Source organism: Eretmochelys imbricata, chromosome 6 (genome assembly GCF_965152235.1).
Source record: "Eretmochelys imbricata isolate rEreImb1 chromosome 6, rEreImb1.hap1, whole genome shotgun sequence".
Lineage (NCBI taxonomy): Eukaryota > Metazoa > Chordata > Testudines > Cheloniidae > Eretmochelys > Eretmochelys imbricata.
This window is the reverse complement of record NC_135577.1, coordinates 47123525-47147684: the sequence shown is the minus strand read 5'-3', so window position 1 is coordinate 47147684 and position 24160 is coordinate 47123525. Positions and strand designations below refer to the sequence as shown.

At 39.3% G+C, this 24160-nt stretch overlaps 1 protein-coding gene across 2 annotated transcripts in view; it reads left to right on the top strand.

The window, feature by feature from the left end:
* Nucleotides 1-18349, top strand: part of NELL1 (neural EGFL like 1) — a 430252-nt gene extending 411903 nt beyond the window's left edge. For both annotated transcript variants that reach the window (XM_077820141.1, XM_077820140.1), the window contains 4 exons: nucleotides 287-480; nucleotides 7725-7901; nucleotides 12897-13121; nucleotides 18299-18349. In XM_077820141.1, the coding sequence (XP_077676267.1) occupies nucleotides 287-480; nucleotides 7725-7901; nucleotides 12897-13121; nucleotides 18299-18349 (647 nt within the window). The remainder of the gene's footprint in view (nucleotides 1-286; nucleotides 481-7724; nucleotides 7902-12896; nucleotides 13122-18298) is intronic.
* The last annotated feature ends 5811 nt before the right edge of the window (nucleotides 18350-24160 follow it).

The window sequence follows — 24160 nt, the reverse complement described above, 5'->3', positions numbered from 1 at the left end:
ACACTACCACTCTGAAACCTGTCTAATTGTCCACTTGCTCCTGCTCACTGGGAGATCACTTTACACCTTGGCTGGCAGATCAAGTTTGTCATTGCTATTTAGCACCAGCAGGAATGTCAGCTTTTACAATTAAGCATACGGAAGAGGATTTAATAACCCTAAATTTTGTGTTTCATACCCTTGCACCACGAAGACAGACAAGCAGTATCCATTTAATAATAAATTCCATGGTACAATTTGTCACTTGAAACAAAGATTAGCACTATAAACTGGCTGTGTTTTGCAGATATCGATGAATGTTCCTTAAGGACCCACACCTGTTGGAACGATTCAGCCTGTGTGAACTTGGCTGGAGGTTTTGATTGTCTGTGTCCCTCAGGACCATCTTGTACTGGTGACTGTCCACACGAAGGTGGCTTGAAGCGGAATGGTCAGGTGTGGACGCTGAAGGAAGATAGATGCTCTGTTTGTTCCTGTAAGGTGAGTTCCACAAGGCCTGCATATGTGTTTCCTTAGATTTTCTAGTGTTTTCTCTCTGTGAAGAAGCTGAGCTTTAATTCTTATATACTTTTGCGGAAGCTAGTCATAACAGAAATAAATCCACTTCAGAATTAAGGTTTAGACTGATTCAGTAGCAATCCTGTTTTGACTTAACCAGACCTCTAGGAAACTTTGGTTAAAAGATATTGGGCCTGATTCTCTTCACTTATATTGGTCTAAGCCAGAAGTAACTCCGCTGAAGCCAGTGTAGTTACACAAAAGTAAATCTGGTTTTAGAGAGACATTCAGAACTGGATTCATATCTTAGTTATACCTGTATAAATGAAGGTCTCAGTCCCACTCCATTGAAGTCAATGGTCAAAATGCTATTGGCTACAGTAGGAGTAGGACTGATCCCTTGTATAGGTATAGGTGAGATAAGAATATGGCCCACTGGAAATATGTTGGAAGGGGGGGTAGAAATGGAATATTGCTCCAGCTGGTGAGGGTCTGTGTGCCAGTTAAGGTCTGTTTGTTGGAAGTTATAAGGAGGCTTTTAACACCCATAAAACTAGAATAGCACAGTGGCGGATCAGGCAATCAGAATCAATACAACTCTTAGAATTCACTGCTATTTGTTTTAGGCTAGAATGGAAATATGGTCATATTAACACTGTACTGTATTATTACTTCTATCAGTGCCAGGCACCCTACAAATCCCTCCCTTCAGGAGTGGAAGTCTGAAACTCTGTTGAATATATAGTGAGCTTGTATTGTAATCATAGAGAATGGCTGGTTCTATGAAAGGATTTCCTGTCAATGGAATGAACAGCTTAATATATGTGAAGACATCTGGTCTGCCTTTGTAGAGTTTTAACGATTAGTATTCTCATCTTAGTTAGTCTTGTATTTATGACTTATTTGTCATGTTCTCATTGTAACTATTTCTTACGCCAAGTCCCTCTTATTAGTATTTGAAAATATGTGATGTGACCAGCGAGTAGATATTTTAAAATAATAGTGGCATAATATGTAGCCATCCTTCGTCCTTATTTTATTTTGTTTCTCTATATCTTCCTCTCTCTCTCATTTCTTTCTTCTTTAATATTTGCACTTTATTTTATTTCAGGGTTTGCTTTATTATCAGGAGCCAAATCCTAGACCCTTGCTCAAAGCCAGCTTAAGGTGGCCTCCTTGGTCCTTCCCGCTAGTGCACAGAGCACCACTTCAAAGGCTCTTTCAGCCCTTTGGTTGCAATAGCAGCCACTTTGCTCCCAGTACACCAAGGATTGCTCAGTGGATCTGCAAAAATCTCAGACCCACTAGCCATGACTTCACGCGTTGACTCCTGTCACAGAGACAAGCTGCCACGGCACTTAGGTAGTGTGGAATCCCTCTGCATGTCCTGCACTTGGGGGTCATCCACATTTACAATCTGGGGGAGCAGGATGAGGGTCAGAATAGGGCCAACTATATGATTTTTTTTACTTGTGTCTATCTGAGCTTTGAAAAATGCTACTCACTTGTTTTGCCCAGAGCAAGCAAATTATTGTTTTGTATATATGACTACAATACCAAAAATCAAGTGAGTAAATTTTGTCCCTGGCCTGGTACATGTCCACGATACTTTTGCAAGGCTGGTTTGTATGAAAACTAACATAAAATTCTTCATTCAAGAAAAGACATAATTCTCATAGCCTTTACCAGGAACAGCATGTCATTGACTCAGTGAACCAGCTTCTAATACCTTATTCCACAAGTAGTCCCATTGACTTGACCCCAGTGGGGCTATTCATGGAGTAAGGTACTATCCAACATTAATAATTATATCAGACTCAGAAGCCATCTCTGCTTACCCTGAGCCTGAGGGGGTACAGTTTTTTGTGTTTTTTTTTTTTAAGTGAAAGACAAGGGATTACAGTAGCACTTAATCAAACATAATATGGTGGATAATCCCCTGCAACCATATTTGTTCCCATGCATGAGGACAAAATTTATAAAAACATTAAAATTCATAAAGCTTAATGAGTTGAATGCAATCATTAACAAAGTAGCCTGAAGTAGATTGCTTTGCCTTCTCCAAGTGCATCCCTAAAGTCTTATGAGAATTACTATACAGGACTGGCAGAGACTTGTGTTTTTTAATCCTGGTTTGTTGTTGTTCTACCATCTTGTGACTAAAGCAGCCTGGCTGAAATTATATATTTCAATTGTTTCTTCATATGTATATACTTCTACTTTCCCTTTAAAGAGAGAGAATATCCAATTTTTGCACGTGAGGAGGACAAGCATAGTCCCAGAAGGGGCGGGATGGAACTCTGAGTGAAAGTGCATCCCCTTTAGAGAGTGCAGTCTAGTAGTTAGATTACAGGGAGATCTGGATTCTATCCCTGACTCAGATTTAAAGGTCAGAAGGTACCATTGTGATCATCTAATCTGACCACCTGCACATTGTGGGCTACAGAACCTCACCCACCCAATCGACCCCTAACCTCTGACAGAGTTACTGAAGTTCTCAAATCATGATTTAAAGACTTGAAATCATAGAGAAATCACCATTTACACTAGTTGAAACCTGCAAGTGACCCGTGCCCCATGCTGCAGAGGAAGGCGAAAAAAACCCCAGGATGTCTGACAGTCTGACCAGGGAGAAATTTCTTTGCGATCCCAAATATGGTGATCAGTTACATCCTCAGCATGTGGGCAAGACCCACCATCCAGAAACCTGGGAAAGAATTCACAGTAGTAACTCAGAGCCCTCCCCACCTAGTGTCCCATCACCAGTCATTGGAGATATTTGCTGCTAGCAGTCGCAGATCAGCTGCATGCCATTATAGGCAGTCTCATCATACCATACCCTCCATAAACGTATCAAGCTTAGTCTCACAGCCAGTTAGGTTTTTTGCCCCACACTGCTTCCCATGGAAGGCTCTTCCAGAACTTCACTCTTCTGATGGTTAGAAACCTTACACTGTGCCACTGTAAGGTCTCTCATGTAGTTTCTCTGTGGCGATGGGAGAGAGCTCTCCTGTTGGCATAATTAAATCACCTCCAATGAGAAGCAGTAGATATGGCGGCAGAAGAGTTTCTCCCACAGACATAGCAGTGTGCATGCTACCACTTATGCTGGAATATTCACACTCCTGAGTGACATAAATTTTGCTGACAAGGAGACAAAGCCTAACCTTCTTGAAGGACAGTTTATATCCATTTGTTCTTGGGTCCACATTGGCACTTAACTGAATTAACTCCTCTCCTCCGTGGTATTTATCCCTCTTATGTATTTAACGAGAGCCGTTATATTTTCCCTCAGCCTTCTTTGGTTCGGCTAAACAAGCCAAGCTCTTCGAGCATCCTCTCATAGGGTAGATTTTTTCCATTCCTCAGATCATCCTAGCAGCCCTTCTCCACACCTGTTCCAGTTTGAATTCATCGTCTTTCTTAAACATGGGAGACCAAAATTGCGCACAGTATTCCAGATGAGGTCTCACCAGTGCCGTGTATAATGATACTAACACTGCCCTGTCTCTACTGGCAATACCTCGCCTGAAGTATCATAGGATTGCATTAGCCTTTTTCACAGCCGCATCACATTGGCAGCTCATAGTCATCCTGTGATCAACTAATGCACCCAGATCTTTCTTCTCCTCTGTCACTTCCAACTGATATGTCCACAACTTCTAGCAAAAATTCTAGCTGTTAATCCCTAAATGCATCACCCTGCACTTTGCACTATTAAATTTCATCCCATTTCTATTACCCCAGTTTTCAAGGTTGTCCAAATCTTCTTGTATATGATATTCTGGTCCTCTTCCATATTGGCAATACCTCCCAACTTTATGTCATCTGCAAATGTTATTAGCACATTGCAACCTTTTGTGCCAAGGTAACAATGTTAAATAAGAATGGTCCCAAGACCAATACCTGAGGAACTACACTAGTAACCTTCCTCCAACCTGACAGCTCACCTTTCAGTAAGAGTAGACCCTGCAATTGACTCTGTGTGAGAACCACAGTCACTTATAAATCATACCATGGCACTGTTTTTACATCTTTAATACTACTACTTTACCTCAATTAATTAAAGTTTGTGACGCAACCTAGAGGCTGTTGGGTGACGAGAACTTTTTAGCATCACAAGTTTTGTTTGCAGCCTTTGTATGTATATATTATTATTATCCCACCAAAAGAAAATAAATGATTTTCTATATTTTTATTTTTACCATTTGTACTTTTATTTGCCAAAGTTATTTTAGAGATGGCAAATTAGAATTCCAAAGAAGTAAGTGGGATGCTGCATCTGAAAAGGCTTTTTGTCTTGGAGCTGGTGCCATGATTCTCACCTTGCACAGACATACCTGCCCTAGCTCTGCTTGAACTAGCATGCTGGAAATAGTAGTGTAGCTACAGTAGCACGGGCAGCAGCAAGCAGTGGCATGGACTAGCCACTCTAAGTGCAATCTGCCTGCATCCCATGAGTACATACTTGGAGTGGCTAGCGCATGCCACTGCCCATGCTACCACATCTACACTATTGATTTTAGCACAGTAGCTCGATGAGTACATGTACTCGAGCTGGGAATCACTCTCCCAGCTCCAAGTGTAGTTCTAGTCTTTGTGTCATAGCATCATGGGAATCAAAATGCTTTCTGCAAAGCACGAGGCTTAACAAGGTTGCAAACAAAACATGTGATGCTAAAAAGAATGAGGAGGGAAGTAGTGTGGTGGTATTATCAAAGGCTCTCCAGCAGAATCATCAAACATTATCAGTGTTCTGAAATAAATAGAGTGACGGCAATGTAAAAGATTATTTACTTCCTGAAGGAGTGCAGGAGTTGTGAATAGCACAGAACCACCAGTGCTGTTACCAATTAAGAGGGGTAATTTTAAAAATAATCCAAAGGCAAAAGGATGTAATTCTGAACAGGATGGACAGGTTATTGCTAGCAGTTTTTAATCAGAAGGATGTAAATTCAGATGATGAAATTATTTGTCACTGTGACTACCTCCAAGTCACATCGAGGGTCTGCACATCCCTGAATGTATGGAGCCAGTCATCATGTTGGAATGTTTAGGCAAGATTGTAACTTTACAATCTCCCTGAGTAAGGGGCAGCACATAGGTCAGATAATCATAATTCCTCCTCCTCTGAGACTCACAGTTCCTTGTCTGTTAGTACTTGTTCCGGGGAGGAAGAAATGACTTCTCTCTTTTCCTGAAATAGTGTTTATTCCTTTTGCCACCCGCACCCAGCTTGCTACTCTGGCCAGCAAATCTGATTGGGTACTGGAGTCAGAACTCCTCCTGCTTTCCCTAACATTTGTTCTCTGGAATATCAAATGAATAGACCCTGCTCTCTCCCGTACAGGTGGAGTGACAAGCTCAGCAGCAAGTAAGCGAGAGCACTAATTCTTCATATTACCCTGCACTGCTGAGTAAGGGGTGTGACAATCTAGCCCTTTGCACTGTTGGTGGATAAAACAATTGAGTCCAGCATTTTATAGGTGTTGTGCTCTCTATTTTTCCACACTTCTGTGAGGTATTTTTTTTGTTACACATAATAAGCAATTTTAATTATTCCTGCAATCAAATGTAATATGCTAATCATTTCAGGAATATTATTGAACACCTGCAGTGTCATTAGCTAACATGAGCATTATGATTCTTTGCCGCTGGTGTTCTGCGTATTGCTTTGCAGCAAAGTTTAGGTTTATTTATTGGATTTTTTTTTACAAATTAAAACTTATGAATACAGAAAATCTAAGCAACTGCCAACACAACTTAATGTAGTTTTGGCTATTTAGCCTATTCAGCCTGCATGTGGAGAAATCCATTTTGGCTTATCATCCCTTAAAATAATTATGGGGGTTGATTTAAGAAAATCTCTGTTTAGTCAGTTCTGTAATATCAGTGTAGGAAAGCTCTTTTTACTTGTAAGCATGATGTGTGAAGGTGGCATTATTAATGGATGTTTGTATTTCTGGTTAGTTCAGGTACAGTCCTACAGCTGTTACTTAGTACCTTAATTCAGAGTAACTTAATGAATTTACTCAGGAATTAAACCAGTGTAACTCACAGCAGAATCTGGCCCTCATTCCTTACTCAGCCAAGCTTTTCCTTGATTGCAGTTGAAACTTTGCTTGAATAAGAATTGAACAAATCAATAATCCAATTAAAATCAAAACTTTTCAATGGTACTCTTCATTATAAACTAGGATTTCAGTTTCCCATTCTGTATATAAAGTTACAATGTGTTGTCTCACCTATAATGAAGGGTATAATTTATAACACAGTTATCCCTACAATTTTCATCACTAGAATTAGAATAAATTCATTTTTCTTTTGCACTAAATGGATGTGTCCTCTCTGTTGTACACTCAGAAGGAATTTCTGTGTTTACTATGATAATTCTGATTAACATAATGTGATTATCTGAATACATCACATTATGTGTAAATACTTAGCACCTGAAATAGGAAAATCATATTTTAGGGAATCTGTAGAATAAAAATACATCTTCAATGCATGGCTCCAGATTATTATGCAATGTGATAGGTTGTGGCCGAATAGTTTTTGTCTGATAAATGGAAGGTCCAGATGTAGAGGATAACTAGAGATAAATTAACATTAAGGAATACTTAATGCCACTATGATTTTGCTATATTAAGTTCGTTTAACAGTACTGGCTTTCACTGAGTTTTTAATGTAGTGTGTTTCTATTAAATTTATCGGGCCATGTGCACAGTTTCAATTCACTTAAAATTTTCTTGACAATCACACAGTTATTCAAAAGATAGTGCAAAGGAAAATATTGTTCTGATACATGCTCAAAAAAGAGGTAACTATTTGGAGATTTCATTCATAAAATTGATGAGATAAAATTACTTCATTCCATCTGAACCCGAGAGGCTGTTCATTTTTTTTATCCAGTGGGTTAGGAACAAGAGGGGACACAGTAACATTTTTCTCAGCCTCAGAGGATACTGGTAAAAAAAAGGAACTGTACAGATAGCTAAATGTCCACTAGTATCATTGGGGTGATTTTTATAAGAATAGGAGCTGGGGAGCCTCATTTCTTGGAGGATTGAGCCCTAAGAATAACTTCAAATTCCTTAGGTAGTCTGCAGTATCTTCCCTGAAATACCAGTACATGCTTTGCTATCTCTGATGGCCATTCCTGTTCTTCCAATAGTCCTCTGCTATTTACCACTTGCTTGATACCAGTAACAATTTGGTCTCTACAGAACGGGAAGATATTCTGCCGGCGAACAGCTTGCAATTGTCAGAACCCCAGCGTTGATCTCTTTTGCTGCCCAGAGTGTGACACAAGAGTGACCAGTCAATGTTTAGACCAAAATGGTCATAAACTGTATCGTAGTGGGGACAACTGGACCTACAGCTGTCAGCAGTGCCGTTGTCTGGTATGGAAATAAATTAAACATTTTCGAGAGAAACAAAGGTAGTAAAGATTCTGGTGATAGCAACATACTTTATATTATGACATTATTAACAATATCTTCACCTCTCTTCCACCATTTGACCTATTAAAGTGATTTTAAAAGACTCAAGGTCACGCTTCAGAAGCAAGGTAAGTCAGAATATGGGCAGACCACTTCTCAGCTCTGTGTAAATAGACCTGATCAACAAACACAAACAAACAAATTTCACAGAAAGCTTGAAAAAATTGAAACTGTTTCCATTTTGTTGTGTGTAAAACAGATTGATAATTTTCTCAATTGCAGAATTTGTATTGGGATTTTTTCATTTTGAAGTTGATGGCTGTCTAAATTAGCTGTTATCGCTCAAGAAAGAGATCTTGGAATCATTATGGATAGTTCTCTGAAAACATCTGCTCAGTGTGCAGTGGCAGTCAAAAAAGCAAACAGACTGTTAAGAACCATTAAGAAAGGGATAGATAACAAGACAGGAAATATCATAATGCCTCTCTATAAATCAATGGTACACACACATCTTGAATACTGTGCGCTGATCTGGTCGTCCTAACTCAAGAGATATATTGGAGTTTGAAAAGGTGTAGAGAAGGGCAACAAAAAATGATTAGGGGTATGGATCAGCTTCCATATGAGGAGCGATTAAAAAGACCAGGATTTTTCAGCTTGGAAAGGAGATGACATGATAGAAGTCTCTAAAATCTTGACTGGTGTGGAGAAAGTAAATAAGGAAGTGTTATTTCCTCCTCCACATAACACAAGAACTAGAGGTCACCCAATGAAATTAATAGGCAGCAGGTTTAAAAACAACCAAAAGGAAGCACTTCTTCACACAACGCACAGTCAACCCGTGGAACTCTTTGCAAGGGGATGTTGTGAAGACCAAAAGTGTAACTGTGTTTTAAAAAAGAATTATTTATGTTCATGGAGGATAGTCCATCAATGGCTATTGGGTAAGATGGTCAGGGATGCAACCCTATAATCTGGGTCACCCTAAACCTGTGGCTGCCGGAAGCTGGGCGAGGGCAGCAGGGGATAGATTACTTGATGATTGCCCTATTCTGTTCATTCCCTCTGAAGCACCTGACATTGGCCACTGTCGGAAGACAGAATACTGGGCTAGATGGACCTTTGGTCTGACCTAGAATGGCCATTCTTATGTAAAATATTTGATTTTGAAAAAAATCCAACCACATGCCTGCTCTTCCCTATCAAAACTGGCAGTGTAGAAATGAAAAACCAAGTCCTACAAACTACCCCTGAAAAACAACAAAAGAGAACACTGGTGAATAGTGACCTAATGCAAAAGGAAAGAATGAAGGAAACTGAAAAGACCACCCAAAAATACAGACTGAAAACAAAAAAAAAAAAGCAGGTTACCCTTTTCATTCCCAATTGCCATAGAAAATAAAATTTATTATTCCTCCCCTATTTTTTAAATCAGTATAACAATTTTTATTTTAAAAAAAGACCATTTTTAATTTGAAAAATTTGCTGTGCTCTGCATAGAAGACTGTCCTTGGTTTGGAGAAGTGAGAGTCCTCTGGGCAGAATGGATTGAGTTATAACATATAGAGTTTTGTTCTGTAAACTGAATCACCCGTGCTTTTTTGGAGAACTGCAAACCCTTTACTTCAGTGAGGTTTTGAGTTTACTTTCCTGATCTTTTTTAAAATGTTTGCATAAGGAAAGAAAAGGGAAGAGATTTTCAGGTACATATTTAATTATATTTCCAAGGTATGCACAACTCAGTCGCAGTGTCTTGTTTTCAGAAAGATTCCTGGTCTTATCTAATTTCATAGCTGGGTTAACAGTCGTAAAAAGGCCAAGAGATTTAAGGTAGTGCACTAAAACAGTGGTATAGCTGAGATTTGGAGCCAATTCTAAATCAAAATAGTTCAGACTTCTTGTCTTTTGTGCTAAGTAATGCCCAAATGCAGCTTTAATTGCTAGCCGACTATTATTTTTTCCATTCAGTTTGTAAGAGGCATGCACAGCCCCAGTGGGAATGTACATTCTGTGAAACACTCTATTTAACAGACCAAATCCCTAAAGTATGTACTCAGGTTTTTTTTTTTTTTTTTTTCAATTTTGATTGTTTAATTTTCAGTTATGGAAGAATAAAAAAATAACTTTTTTGTATTAATACTTTCTAGCCATTCTTTTTTTCTGTGGTCTGCTATAAAAATGACTGGAGTTTGAAATCTGGTATGGACACAGTTCTAGTGAGGGCTGCCTCTTCTTGGTGTGAAAAAATTCAGTTTCATTTAACAAAATGAGATTTTTTTAAAAAGGTAGAGATGACCATATGCAAGATAAATCCTTATCTTGACATCTGACTGCTCAGGTAGCACAAAGCAGCTGAAAGCTTCATTAACAGAGTAGCTAAGGATTGTCCAGCTAGGGGAATTCCTGAGTAATGTAAAATAGACATAGCTGGCTCTGCTTATTGCTTACCCTTCTCTTGGGGGGGATATGGGGAAGGAGCTGGAGAGGGTGTTCTGAGGCAGGCCAGAATCTCCTGCACTCCATCTGATGCTCTCTGACATGATGGCCCTTGAGCAGCAGAAGCAGACTGATTCAGGGATGGGTATTTTCCACCTACTGCATACAGCAGGTACATAATTGAAAAAAGAAAAGGAGTATTCGTGGCACCTTAGAGACTAACAAATTTATTTGAGCATAAGCTTTCATGCTCAAATAAATTTGTTAGTCTCTAAGGTGCCACAAGTACTCCTTTTCTTTTTGCGAATACAGACTAACACGGCTGCTACTCTGAAACCTATAATTGAAAAACAATCTCATAACTTTGTTAAATGAAGACCAATTCCTTCGCCCCAAGCAAAGACACTCACTAGAAATGTGTTTGTACCAGTTTTCAACCTACAGCTAGTCCTGCCCTCAGGTTCCTTTCACAGGCTTGGGTTTGTCCTTCAGCTGCTCCAAGGATGGGTGGGTGGCAGTTGAAAGGTAGTTTCAGAACCACCCTTGCGTCTCGCAAACCTCAGCTTAAATAGTAAGCACCTTTCAGAAACAATGGCTGGAGGGCTAGCCATAAGTTGAGAGGCCTTTCATGCTTCCTTAAGGATCTCTTAAGTAGTGCATTTTCATACTCAGGCCTAGAAATATTTTCTTTAGCCTGCCCTGTTAATGGACCTTATTTAGGCAGTTTTTGGCTGACTTGTATATGTTAAAACTATAAATGTACAATTTACTAAGGACATTGATAGGCACCAGATGCTTTTGGTAACTACTGCCTGTTATACAACTGGAGACTTTTTTTCTCTTCAAACATAGAAAAATTAATGTAATGAAGTATTACGGATTCAGCCAAAAGCACCAAAAAATCAGGAGTTGTGAAAGTTAAGTTTGAATGTGTAAACTTGATCCTGCTCCTATGCAGCCACACACTACCACAGTATTTAAATAAGTGAGCATTTGCTGCCGTAGGTACATCTGTATATTTACAGTTATTGTACTGGTTGAGAAATAGTACGTGATCACATGATATTTTAACACTAGGCATGCCATTTAAAGTGCTTATATCATCACACACACACGTGTGTGTGCATACCCTTGTATTTAAAAATGCCAATTGAATCATTACAGCAACCCTATCCCTGTAGCAGATTGTTTAAAGAAAAAATACTTTGTTAAAGGATCCATTTAAGAGTGTATTTGATGTTCCTTTGAAAGTATCAGCACATAGAAGGGGAAAATGCCCATTGGTGAGTTATGTTAGTTCCTAGCTAGAACAAAATTTCGTTTTGTGAAATGCAACAGCAAAGGGACCGAACAGGCAGGTACCCAGAGGTTGTTGGGTGCTACACCATCTTCACTTACCAGCCTCTTCCATGTGTATCTTAGCTTTGGAAATCCTCACGAATTTAGAGGTTTACATACATATAAGAAATGGTAATATTTCTTCAAGCAGCATTATAGAGTACCTGTCCCAGAATCCCCCAAGACTATTTACATTATACTACAGTGATTCACTCTAAGCATTAGTGACAAGATTTAAAGCCACAGCATCTATGTATTGTCTTTTCATTACTCTAATCAAACACCACTTAAATCCATGAACAGGCGTGATTTTGAGTATAATGCATCATTAAATATGCTTTTTTCATTTGTTTTGATAATTGTCATTTAATGTTTATCTACTAATTATATTAAGATATTTGGCAGCGTATCTGTTACAAAAATATGAAGTTTAGTAATAAGAGATTGTAAATTAGCAAAATGCAGGTTAGTACTAATAGTTCAATGCAGGGGATCTCAAAGTATGATGTCTGGATTCTTTAGCTGGTCTACCCAGAGCTGGGTAGTCACATGATTCTGGCTCCTCCTTATTTCCAGCTGTTAAACTGCTTTGAAAGAAGTTAAAAATATATTCAGAGTGGGGTTTTCAAAAGTGCCCAGCACTGGCCCAACTGTTCCTTTTGAAATCAATAGTAAAACTCACTTAGACTACAATGGGAATCTAGTTAGGCCAGAGCAGAGCACTTTTGAAAGTCCCCTCCCACTCCCACTAAATATTTCCCTAATGTTACTGGTCTATGTAAGCAATTGCTGTAGCTGCCACAGGGATGTTATGCAACTATGAATGGAAGACTAGATGGCCTGCAAAGCAATAACTATATTGAAGTATGGTCCGTACTGTGAAAAAGTATTCGTGCCTGAATTAAAAAAAAAAATCACTAAACCAGAAAGTCTATCATGATGAGCAAGCTGCAGATTAGGTTGCTTCATTAAGAAAAAAACAAAAAAAAAATTGTACTGTACATAGGAAACATAAGTTTCAATGTCCAATGGTGTGGCATTCAGTCTAGTGTGATATATATATATATCTCCCAAACGTGAATCTATTATAATTTGGTGCAAAAAGGAGCTTTCATTATATCAGAATTTATTTTTTTCTCAGTAGCTAATGAGTTTTCATGGCCCTTATTTCTATTTCTACAGGAAGGGGAAGTGGATTGTTGGCCTCTTTTATGCCCAAATCCAAACTGTGAGTACACAGCAATCTCAGAAGGAGAGTGTTGCCCCCGTTGTGTCAGTGATCCCTGTCTGGCTGATCAGATCACTTACAATATCAGAAAAACCTGTGTAGATGGCTATGGAATCACAAGACTCAGTGGCTCAGTATGGACAATGGTTGGATCTCCTTGTACAACTTGCAAATGCAAGGTATTATGAGTATATAGTAGTGATTTGTTCTGGATCATAAATATAGAGTTGTATTCTACCCCTGGAAGTTCACACGCAACTCCCATTGAAGTAAATGAGATTCAAGGGCAGAGAACGTAACCTACAGTATACATGTTTTCATTGTATGGTATGCATAGTGGAAACAAAACATGGTAATTGATAGTTATTTTCTTGGAAATTTGAGCACAGATATTTAACATCATTCTGCAACTTTAAAATATTCCATCTGAAATCCCTGCGGATATATTTAATATGAATTTAGGATAGCTATTTTAAAAATTGACAAGTTTTATGTTTGTTAAAATGTATTTTACAGAATATTTAGTAGAAGCTAGTACAATAATAAAAATTGCACTGTATTTTAGTACAGGAGGATTTTAAACTTCTCTTGCCTCTTCTCCAAGACAAACATTTTGAGAGCATGACCAGATAAGGAATCACTCAGACAAACTCAGAGGTGATATATAGGAAGGAATAATTTACATGTTGGTTTCACAGGTGTAAATGACTACACATGGTCTAAGATGGTAGCAAATTAGGCCCTTAGTCTGTAGGTTACATTAACTTAGAGTCCCTTACACCTCTTCTCTGTTCATTCCCTTAGCACTTCTTAATTTTTGCCACAATCATAAGTTGGGACGCAGGGTGAAGGACATAAATCCACACCATGTAGAGGTCAAGCACAGGAGTTTATTACATACAGCGCTGACTGAGTGTCAATCAATTGATTACAATGGAATATATGGATTTTCCATGGGCGGGGGAAAGTGAAGGGGTAGGCAGTCCCACTTCCCCGGATAGGTCTAGCAGCAAGACATGCTAGCACAGTAGCCAATGGTCAAAGGTTACATAATGTCTCCGCCCATGATCTCGAGTTGACAAATTAACATTTAATTAGTACTTTAATAAATGTATTAGTATAAAATATATATATGTTGTATTCTGATTTGGGGTCCATAGGAATGAAGTAGCTCCTTTGATTGTCCAACAGATACATATTGTGACGGGGGCAAGGCCAGATGGCTATAGAAAAGTAGTGGGAGATAGATATACTAGCTCCAGGCTAAACAAATCCCTGGTACCAGGATAAGTGAAATGACAGCTGCTCCAGGTCAATTAAGAACTTTCTAGAAGGCAGGTTGATTGGGACACTTGAAGCCAATCAGGGGCTGGCTGAAACTAGTTAAAAGCCTCCCAGTTAGTCAGGTGGGTGTGCATGTCAGGAGCTGTGGGAGGAAGTTGGGCTGTTGGAGATGCTGAGTAGTACACACCATATCAGGCACAAGAAAGGAGGCCTTGAGGAAGTGAGGGATGCTGTGGGGGAAGTAGCCCAGGGAATTGTACATGTCATGTTTCTAAAAGGTCAGCTACCATAGCTGATACTATTAGGGTCCCTGGGCTCCCCCCCACACCTTTGCCCCCTGATTAATCACTGAGACTGGGAGACAACAGAGACTGTGCAAGGAAGGATAACCTCTCCTCACCTCCCTCGCTGGCTTATGATGAAAATGGCTCAGTAGACTGTGACCCTTGTCTCTCGAGAGAGAAGGGTTACGGGCAGAGTCACAGTGAGCCTCTGAGGCTAGCGAAATCAGTCAGGAAAGGCGGGACCCACAGAGCCAAGGACAGAGCTTTGTCACAATATCTAGGGGTAAAAGCAAAGAAACAGTGAAAGTGTATGGCAATAAAGATTGTCTTCCAAGTTGTTCATCTGTGTTTTAAGGCAGGCATTGGTCCCTGGGAAAGGGAGATGGGAGGAGGCCATCTCTTACTGACATGCTTGAATCTTTCATAAACTCAAGGTTGGATGTGTGGGAAGAACATCTCCCTACAAACACAACAGAAACAGGGCTTCTTTGTTCTATTTGCAACTTTGAATAAGACAGTTATTGCTCCCAACATTTGGCGTTTTGCTGACCAGGCATATCTTAGCAAAAGAAAGGTTATCTTTGGTTATTCTGCTTTCTCTTAGCTATTGCTAGGCCTTTGACCTCTTGACCAAACTCTGGACTTTGGGCCTGTACACAAATTCACATACTGGGTTATTACATCAGCAATGGATTTCAGTCCTTCACAGGGGAAGGAACATTCTCACAGTAAAACCAGAAAATACTGAAAATCATGTAGAAAAGTCTATTTTAATGAGATTTCCAGTCTAATTTTGAAATGTAAGAATCTTCACATAATCATGAGAGCAGAACAGTAAAGTTCTGCCTTCACTATATGCGATACAGTGAAAAGTCAATGTGGAATGATACTGTATCTAAACACTATAAAGCTAGATCAATGCTCATAGGAGTTTTTCCATTGATTTCAGTGTGGTTTGGATCAGGCCCTTATAGGAGTGGGGAACTGAGGGAATACACTGTATTTGTAATCAATCAGTATTTTGCAAACAAGCATAATCATTAGATAAATCACACCCATTTGGGATGCTGAAACTAAAATCTTGGTCCTTCAACTCCAAAAATCTACCATTTGAATGGAGGGAGAGCTTGCTTAATTCTCTGAGTAGAACACAGAATCACAGGACTGGAAGGGACCTTGAGAGGTCATCTAGTCCGGTCCAGTCCCCTGCACTCGTGGCAGGACTAAGTACTAAGATAACCCACTAAAAAGCAGCATCACACATACATAAACTAGGGAAAGCAAATAATGGAAATGTGGTCTAGATGAAATTTCTATAAAGTGATTGCAAAACTCGTTGAAAGACCATACTTAAAGAGTAGTTATCAATGGGTCGCTGTCAACCTGGGAGTAAGTATCTACTGTGGAGTTCTGCAGGGGGCTGTCTTGGGTCTGGTGCTCTTGAGTATTTTCATTAATGACTTGGATAATGGAATGGAGTGTATGCTCAAAAAATTTGCAGATGAAACCAAGCTGAGAGGCATTGCTAGCACTTTGGAGAACAGAATTGGAATTCAAAATGACCTTGAAAAATTGGAGAATTGGTCTGAAATCAGCAAGATGAAATTCATTAAAGAGAAGTACACTTAGGAAGAAAAAAATTAAATGCAGAACTACAAAATGGGGATTAACTGGCTAGACAGCTGTACTGTAGAATAAGACTGGAGAGTATAGAGAATAAAACATTGAATATGAATCAACAATGTGACACCATTGCTAATATCATTGTCGGGTGTATTAACAGGGGTGTTGTGTATATAAGACACAGGAGATAATGGTCCCCCTCTATTCAGCAATGGTGAGGTTTCAGCTGGAATACTGTGTCCAGTTGTGGATGCATCTTTTAAGAAAGATGTGAACAAATTGTAGAGAGTCCAAAGGAGAACAACAAAAATGACAAAAGCTTTAAAAACCTGACCTATGAGAAAGGGTTTAAAAAAAACTGGGCATGTTTAAGCCTTAACAAAGGGGGAACCTGATAAGTCTTCAGATAGTTGAGTGCTGTTATAAAAAGGATAATGATCAATTCTTCTCCATGCCCACTGACAAGGAAGGGCAAGAAGTAATGGGTTTAATTTGCAACAAGGGAGATTTAGGTTAGATATTAGAAAAAGCTTTCTAGCCATAAAGGTAGTTAAGCACTAGAAGAGGCTTGCCAAGGGAGGTTGTGGAATCCCTATTGGGGATTTTCTAAGGTTAATTGGAGGTTTCTAAGAACAGGTTAGACAAACACCTATCAGGGATGGGTTGCGTTTGGGGCTGGATTAGATGACCTCTCCAGGACCGTTCTACCCCTACATTTCTGTGATAAACACAGTTACACACTGTTGAAAAATCCAGGCCTAACCTCATATTCAGCAACATGTACAAGATTTCCTACAACGTGTGCATCTTAGTCCACAGTAAAGCAGAGATCACTTAAGTTATATCGGCACCGCGATCAGGGGTGTGCAAAAACACCGCCCCCTGCCCCCCCATGATGCAGCTACGTCAATGGCCGAAGGCTCTGTCAACACAGCTAACTTTGGTCAGGGAGGTGGTGTTCCTACACCAAAGAAAAGCCTTTTCTGTCAGTGTAGGGTGTGTTTACGTTGGGAGGTATGCCAGCATATATGCGTGCTCCTATAGTCTCCTTAGTGCAGGCATACCTCTAGAGCAGTTAGTGTTACCTAAGAAGATATTCATTTGTATAAAAATGGGGACTAAATGAACATGGAGCAAAATAGTCTTTTCACTGCTATTAAAGCATAGCTTTTTAACAACATATGGAAGGTGAATTACAATTGTCTGTGCTTTATCTCACCCACATAGAGAAGTGCTTTCTCTTGATCATTCTTTGATCACTGAATGTAGTTTTATGAAACTAAGCATGTGTTATATAAAATGCTGTATGAAGTCATTGTCCCCTGTCCCCCATCCCCCGTACAATACTGTAGAAGGAGGTGTAGCTGTTCCTTCTGGGCTTTAATTCACTGTGATTAGCTTTCCTGCCCCTTTTTGGTGGCGTTTCCCCTGAGGCTTTGTGATGGGTTTAAATGATGCTTTTCTATCAGAAAGATTCCTGGGCATTTGACTAGATGTTGCAGACTCAGATCTACTGCTGGTGGAGTTAAGCTTGGTATGACATGGGAATTGTTGTCACAGTTCTCCTCAGCAAATTGATAGTCTGGACTACAGGCAAATGTTCGAATAGGCCAGAAGTCTCTTTGTTCATCAGATCTTAACAGGGCTTATTTTTGACTGATAATTTGGGAGAATATAGAAAAATAAAAGATCAACTGTTGTATTTTTTTTCAGATATTCTCTGCCATTTTAATGTTGTTGGGTTTTTTAGAATATAAATTATGCTCATGAAAGTGTACTGGATGGCTCAAGGCATTTGTAATCAGTACTATTGAGCCTTTCACAGTTACGTTTCTGGTTTAAACGCAATTCAGGTCATATGTGATGCAGAGTCATTGCCAACTCATTTCCCATTGGTCAGATTGTAATTTCAGTCAGGTATATAATGGAAAAAAATAGCCACATCATAAGAAAAATCACCACAAATATCTCCTTTGAGAAATCTCAGCAAAAAGGCCATGGCCTGAGTGGGCAGGGCAACTGTACTAACTGCGGTGGGGACCAAAATCACACAGCTCTTTGTGTCCTGTGAATATACATAGGATACCCATCTCCAGGGGTATAAGGCCCATGTACTCTGTTTTTTAAAGTTGTAGATAAGTAACACTGATTTGTTTGTTGTACAGAATGGGAATGTCTGCTGTTCTGTGGATTTAGACTGTCTTCACAATAACTGAAGCATTAAGACTGGACTCTTCTCTGTGAGGAAAACTGATGCAGTTAACATCTAAAATGAAGTTGTAAGAGTTGGTGTTTTATACAACAGACAATTACCAAAGTCTCCACCCGAGGAAGATGTTTGGGAGTTGCCTTTGGGACCTACCCCTATGCTAGCCTTGTCTGGGTGACTTTACAGTACAAAGCATATGTCTATGGTTGTTAAAGTTTTCAGTGTTGTAAATTATACACTTTTCCTGTCAAATCATTTACAAATACCTTTAAATTATTTCATGGGTAAACTAATGATGTAATTTTGGTTTAATTTGTGTATTGACAACATGATTGAAACGCAAGATTATTTTACTTTGGATCTAGATTCTACAACTAAGGCTGCCTGTTGTGATTTTGTCCCATAATACTGCATACTTAGTTCTGAGGTTCCTGTCAGATGTATTTATGAAAATATGTATGTATGTACAGTCAAATTGCATAATACTTATATTTCATAGCTGTCAAACATTGTGAAACATTCCAAAGTACATTTGACGTATACAGGCTGGAAGTAATCAAAGTAAGTCTACCTTTTAAAAAAAAAAACCCAAAACAAACGCACGCATTTTCTTTTCCAAACATATGAACTAGTAGCAGAATTCCTGTATCGAGCAGTAAAGCACATATCCAATGCCCTTTCAACACACATCCAGGAAACAATGCCCCTTATTGGTACCAGATTTAGCAGTGTGGTCTAGTTTGCAGGTGACACTACAAATACTGGATATAGGTGGCATTCATATGGACTGGGTGAAGCAACCAAAGGGCTTTAAACCTATATATTTTGAATGGGGTGGGTCTAAGTTTGCTCTCAGTGGGTATGTCTATACTGCAGTTGAACACACATTGTTGCTCTGTAGCAGCTGACTTGTGGGGCTTAGGCTACTGGGTTGTGGGACCCTCCCCAGCTTATGGAATCCCAGAGCTCAAGCTCCAGCCCAAGCCTGAACATCTACATTGCAGTTTTGCACCGTGAGACAGCTGACAGGCCAGCCATGGATGCTTAATTGCTGGGTCGACATTCCAAGCTCCACCAGTGTAGATAAGTTCACCATCTTCTCCCAGTGTACTTACTTTCCAAAAATGAAACCTACCATTCATAACAGGCTAAACCATTGTAGAGATGACAAGACATGGTGTAAATGACAATTACATTCAGCCTGAATTTCGGCATCCATTGCAGCGTGCTAGCCCTGGGAGATTGGCGACATTCTATGCTACAATTTTCATTACATGTAACATTCAAGAAGCAATCTGGCCCCTTTTTATACTCTTCTGACATTCAAAAGAACTTAAATTTATTAATTAACCATGCATAAAATGCTTTTTTAAAACCCCAAACCTAGGCTAACCCTACACAAAAGGTTAGATTTTTTGGATGTCATCAAAGGAAGATATAACTCTTTCTTTGTTTTCATGAGGCTAGAAAGTTTGTAGTACTGGAACAAAAATCTTTTTCAAATCTGATGGCATATACAGCTTAAATGCCACATTTTTCAATGTGCTGTTGTATGCTGTTCTGCTTATTTGTTTAGTGTTCTTTGCCTTCCCAACCCCTTTTTCTTTAATTAACTAAACAGCAGGTGTTTGGAAAAAGATTGCAGATATAAGCAGAGTGTCTATTCTTTGGAAAAGTATACATTTGTGAGTTTTTCATAGCTTTATCCAGGAAATGTGAAATTGATTTATAAGAATGGTGTGTGACTGTATATAATGGAAGAATATTAGAATATTCCTTTAAATAATGTACTTTCATGTTTCTCCTAAGGGGTTTTTGCAAAAATGCTATAAAAATTACTTGCATATTCATTTAGCTATTTTTAGTCCACTCTTCATTATTAGCATTGATAATTTACTTAGGTGGTTTGTTCATGACTGGGATCTAGCCTAAACATACAGTCATTATTTTCTTTAAATGTCCAGTTTTTTTCAGCTTCCCGTGTTTTGATTACATTTGCATTGTTTTAATGATTGTATTATAAGGGAAACAGGTGTGTTTTATATGATACTCAAAGGATGTTTGTAAATCATACTGTCAGTTCATTTCGTAAATCACCTTGTAAACCCAATGGTAATTCAATTGGAGAAGACAGTCAGTGGGCTGGCATACAAAAGGGAATGATTTAAAACTTGTGGGCCTCTAAATAAACTCCTATGTACAGATTGCCTTTTCTTAATCTTATTAGCAATATTGTAAAAAGCCAAGTTTATTACAAACATTTTTCCTTTCCCAAATGTAATATGCATTAGCAGAGCAGTAAGCTTGAGATTTAGCAACAGCGCTACAGGAAATTCACCCTCAAACCAAGCACTGTGTCCTATGTCCAGTCCATTTACAAACCTCAACACGTGATGTTCTGTGGATGCATAGGGAGAGTTTGGAAACCAGCAAGTCTTTCTTCTCTCAAAGACCCCTTATTTCCCCAGCTGGCTTCCAACAGTCCTCCAACTTTCCAGGCCTGAGCCAGAGCCCAGCTGGGGGAACTTGAATTGAATTATTCACATCTAGGAAATTGAATTATTTACATCTAGGCAGAGAATGGATACCATGGTTCTCTTGTTTATGCTGTATTAACATGACTGAGATGAATATATTTCTCTCTATAGGTTTTCTATGTTCACATAATTCTGGTGTCCCCAGTAACTCTGTCTCCACCAGGAATTATTCATCTTAAACAACAGTGAAGGACCATCTCGTTCACTTATGTTTCTTTGTCAAAAGAATGATGAGATTTTGTAATATTTTACTTTCACTACAAAGTCTGGGAAGACATTTTTCACCTAAAAGCCTATTGACACAATGAAAACTCTTCAGAGACCAGCCTGTGTCTGTATTTTGTGAATTTATTTTCTTCATTTCTGCTGACAATGGGCATTTTAATGCTAACTTCACTAGGGGCACAATCGGCTCAGATCTTTGTTAGAGATATCTGCACAAAAGCAAGATCTTTGCTGCTTAAGGGAACAGGCCTTTTGTCCTTACTAAGGACAAACTCTCACTAAAGGTAGGTGTAAGCATTCAGCTGTTGCTAGTGCTGATATGTTGAAGCCATAATTTTTTGTGAGAGATGTGCTCATTTCAGAGGCAGTTAATGTGGCAAAGGAGTCTGACTTCAAGAATAAATAAATAAAGAATGAGAAATAGGGGCACAAGACCAAAGAACAGCAGCAACCCCTTCCCCCCCGTTGTTACTTGTAGAACTATGCAAAGTGTGAGCAATGCATTATCCCAGTGGTTCTCAAACTTTTGTATTGGTGACCCCTTTCACACAGCAAGCCTATGGAGTAGAACCCCCCCTTATAAAGTAAAAACAATTTTTTAATATATTTAACACTATTATAAATGTTGGAGGCAAAGCAGGGTTTGGGGGTGGAGGCTTACAGCTTGTGACCCTAACAACATTGTGACCCCCAGTTTGAGAACACCTGCATTATCTAGTGGCCTGAGTACAGGAGTAGGACCCAAGAGCTCTAACACGGATTCTCTACATGGGCTTGGGTAAGTCACTTCACTTAACCTTTCAGCCTTCCCTACTGGGTTCAAATGCTGGCTCCTGGAATCCTCTCCCATGCAGTATAACTCCACTAGTTTCAGGACCCTCTGCACTCAAAGGGACAGTTTTACTCATCTGCCTCACAGGAACATTGTGGGAATTGTATAGTGCTTCAAAGACAAAGAGCTAAATCATGTCTCTAAATAAAATGTTTTGCTGTGTTTTCCATTATGAGGTGTGAGTGAATTTTCAGTAAAACATTTAGCTTTATTAGCATTAACTTTCCAATCATATTGTGGCTTCTAAAAAGAAACCAAATTACAGCTGGCTTTCCATGTAACAGACAGTTATATTTCACCAAGCCAGTTCTGGGGCCTCCACAGAACGGGGAGGGGAAGACTTGGCCATGAAAGAAGAATTTTTGGCCAATGACTGACATGCTTGCTCTCATATAATTCTAGTCTGATGCTCTCTGATCCCCAGAAGTGGTTTGCAGGTAACCATATTGCTTTGTCTTTACCTTGTAGCCATTATGAAATAATAAAGTATGCTGTATCAAAGGAGATTAAGAAAAGCATCTTACTAAAACTAGAGATATGAAACTACCAGCAGACGAGTTGAACAAGAAAACTATTGCACAGTCTCAGAGTTTGAGAATAAGAAAAGCCACAAACAGGTGAGAATGGTTTAGGAGGGCACCAGCCAACCCTGTAGATTTGCTTTGTTGGTAGGGTGATGAGATAACAAGTGTGAAAAATTGGGATGGGGGATAATAGGAGCCTATATAAGAAAAAGACCCAAAAATCGGGACTGTCCCTATAAAATCGGGACATCTGGTCACCCTATTTGTTGGAAAGATAACTAAATAAATTCACACTGATTAAAGCATGGGTAAACAGGATTGGTTAAGGCATGTGCCTCTGGCCCCTGCTCCTGGAGTTATGTGATTATATGAGAATCTCAGCTTTCTTTCTTTTAAAAAAAAAAAAAAATCTAGCTCTTGAAGTTGAGAAAAAACACACTTGAAACTGAGACTCAAGTGTATCTAATGCGGGGATGCCTGCCTCAGTCTGTAAACACCCTGATACAAGTGCTCTGAAAGAGGGGATGTGTTCACTGAATCTTAGTGGGGAGTTAATTGCAAGACCCACTCTTCTGGAGGCAACATCACCACTACTGTGTGTGTGTGTGGAAGGAGGAGCACAGCAGACTTGGCCCACTCCTGCTACTGGGTGAAGTACAGAGTAGGGTTCTCTGCTCCAACCCAGGCCTCTCGTGGGAGGCCAGAAACCACCCTGCTGCTGCTTCTTGGATAGAGAAGGGGGCCCCCATGTTGCTGCCCCTGTCTCTGTGTTATGATGGAGTATCATAGCATAATTATGTATACAGCAATATCTAGGAACTTAGAGAATGCTACTTTCCAGAAGTGCTTGATGAGAGAGGCCAGTATGTGGGGGAAGAAGGAATCAAGCTAGAATATTGCAGTGTCTTGGCTCTCTCTCTTTTTACGCTCACACACTAAACGTGGTGTCTGAAGTGAATCAGCTTCTGCACATGTGACATCAGATACAAAGAATATTATGCACACACACAAGAGAGAGAAAACAATCATAACAGCATACCAGATTCCTGTCCCTGAGAAAATGTACATGAAAGGGATATGGTTAGCAACTGGACATTCTTTAGATTGCAATGGGTAAACTACGAAATTTTAATGGAGCTGGATAATAAGCAGGGTTTTTTGCCACCCCCAAGCAAAAAAAAAAACAACGGGTGGCTGGAATGCCACCCCAAGCAAGCACATGCTTGCTTTGCTGGTGCCTAGAGCTGGTCCTAATGAAAAGGAAATCAAAATAAGAGCAGACACTATTGGCTGTCATGGGCAAAGGCTGCCACATGTTCCAATGGCATCTAGATATGCAGCAGATCAGGATGACCCATGTAAAATCTCTATCTCAGAAAAAAGCCACATACAGAAGGTATGTTTTCAAAAATGCAATCAAAACTCTAGAGAAACAATAGATCAATATTTTGCCAAAGTGTGAAAATGGCTGCCTCATGTGATTAGTTCGGGGTTTTTTTTTTTTGGTTTTTTTTTAAAAAAGATTTGATCACTTGTAGATGAGTAATCTGGTTGAAAGGTATTGGAGTTTGAGTGAGAATGCTTAGAGAACCCACACTGATGCTACCAACCAAGTTATAGAAATATGCAATGCTAGTGAACAAGCTCACATCCAAATGCAGAGCATAAGTGGAGCAGACAGATAATTCACCAAGTCAAAT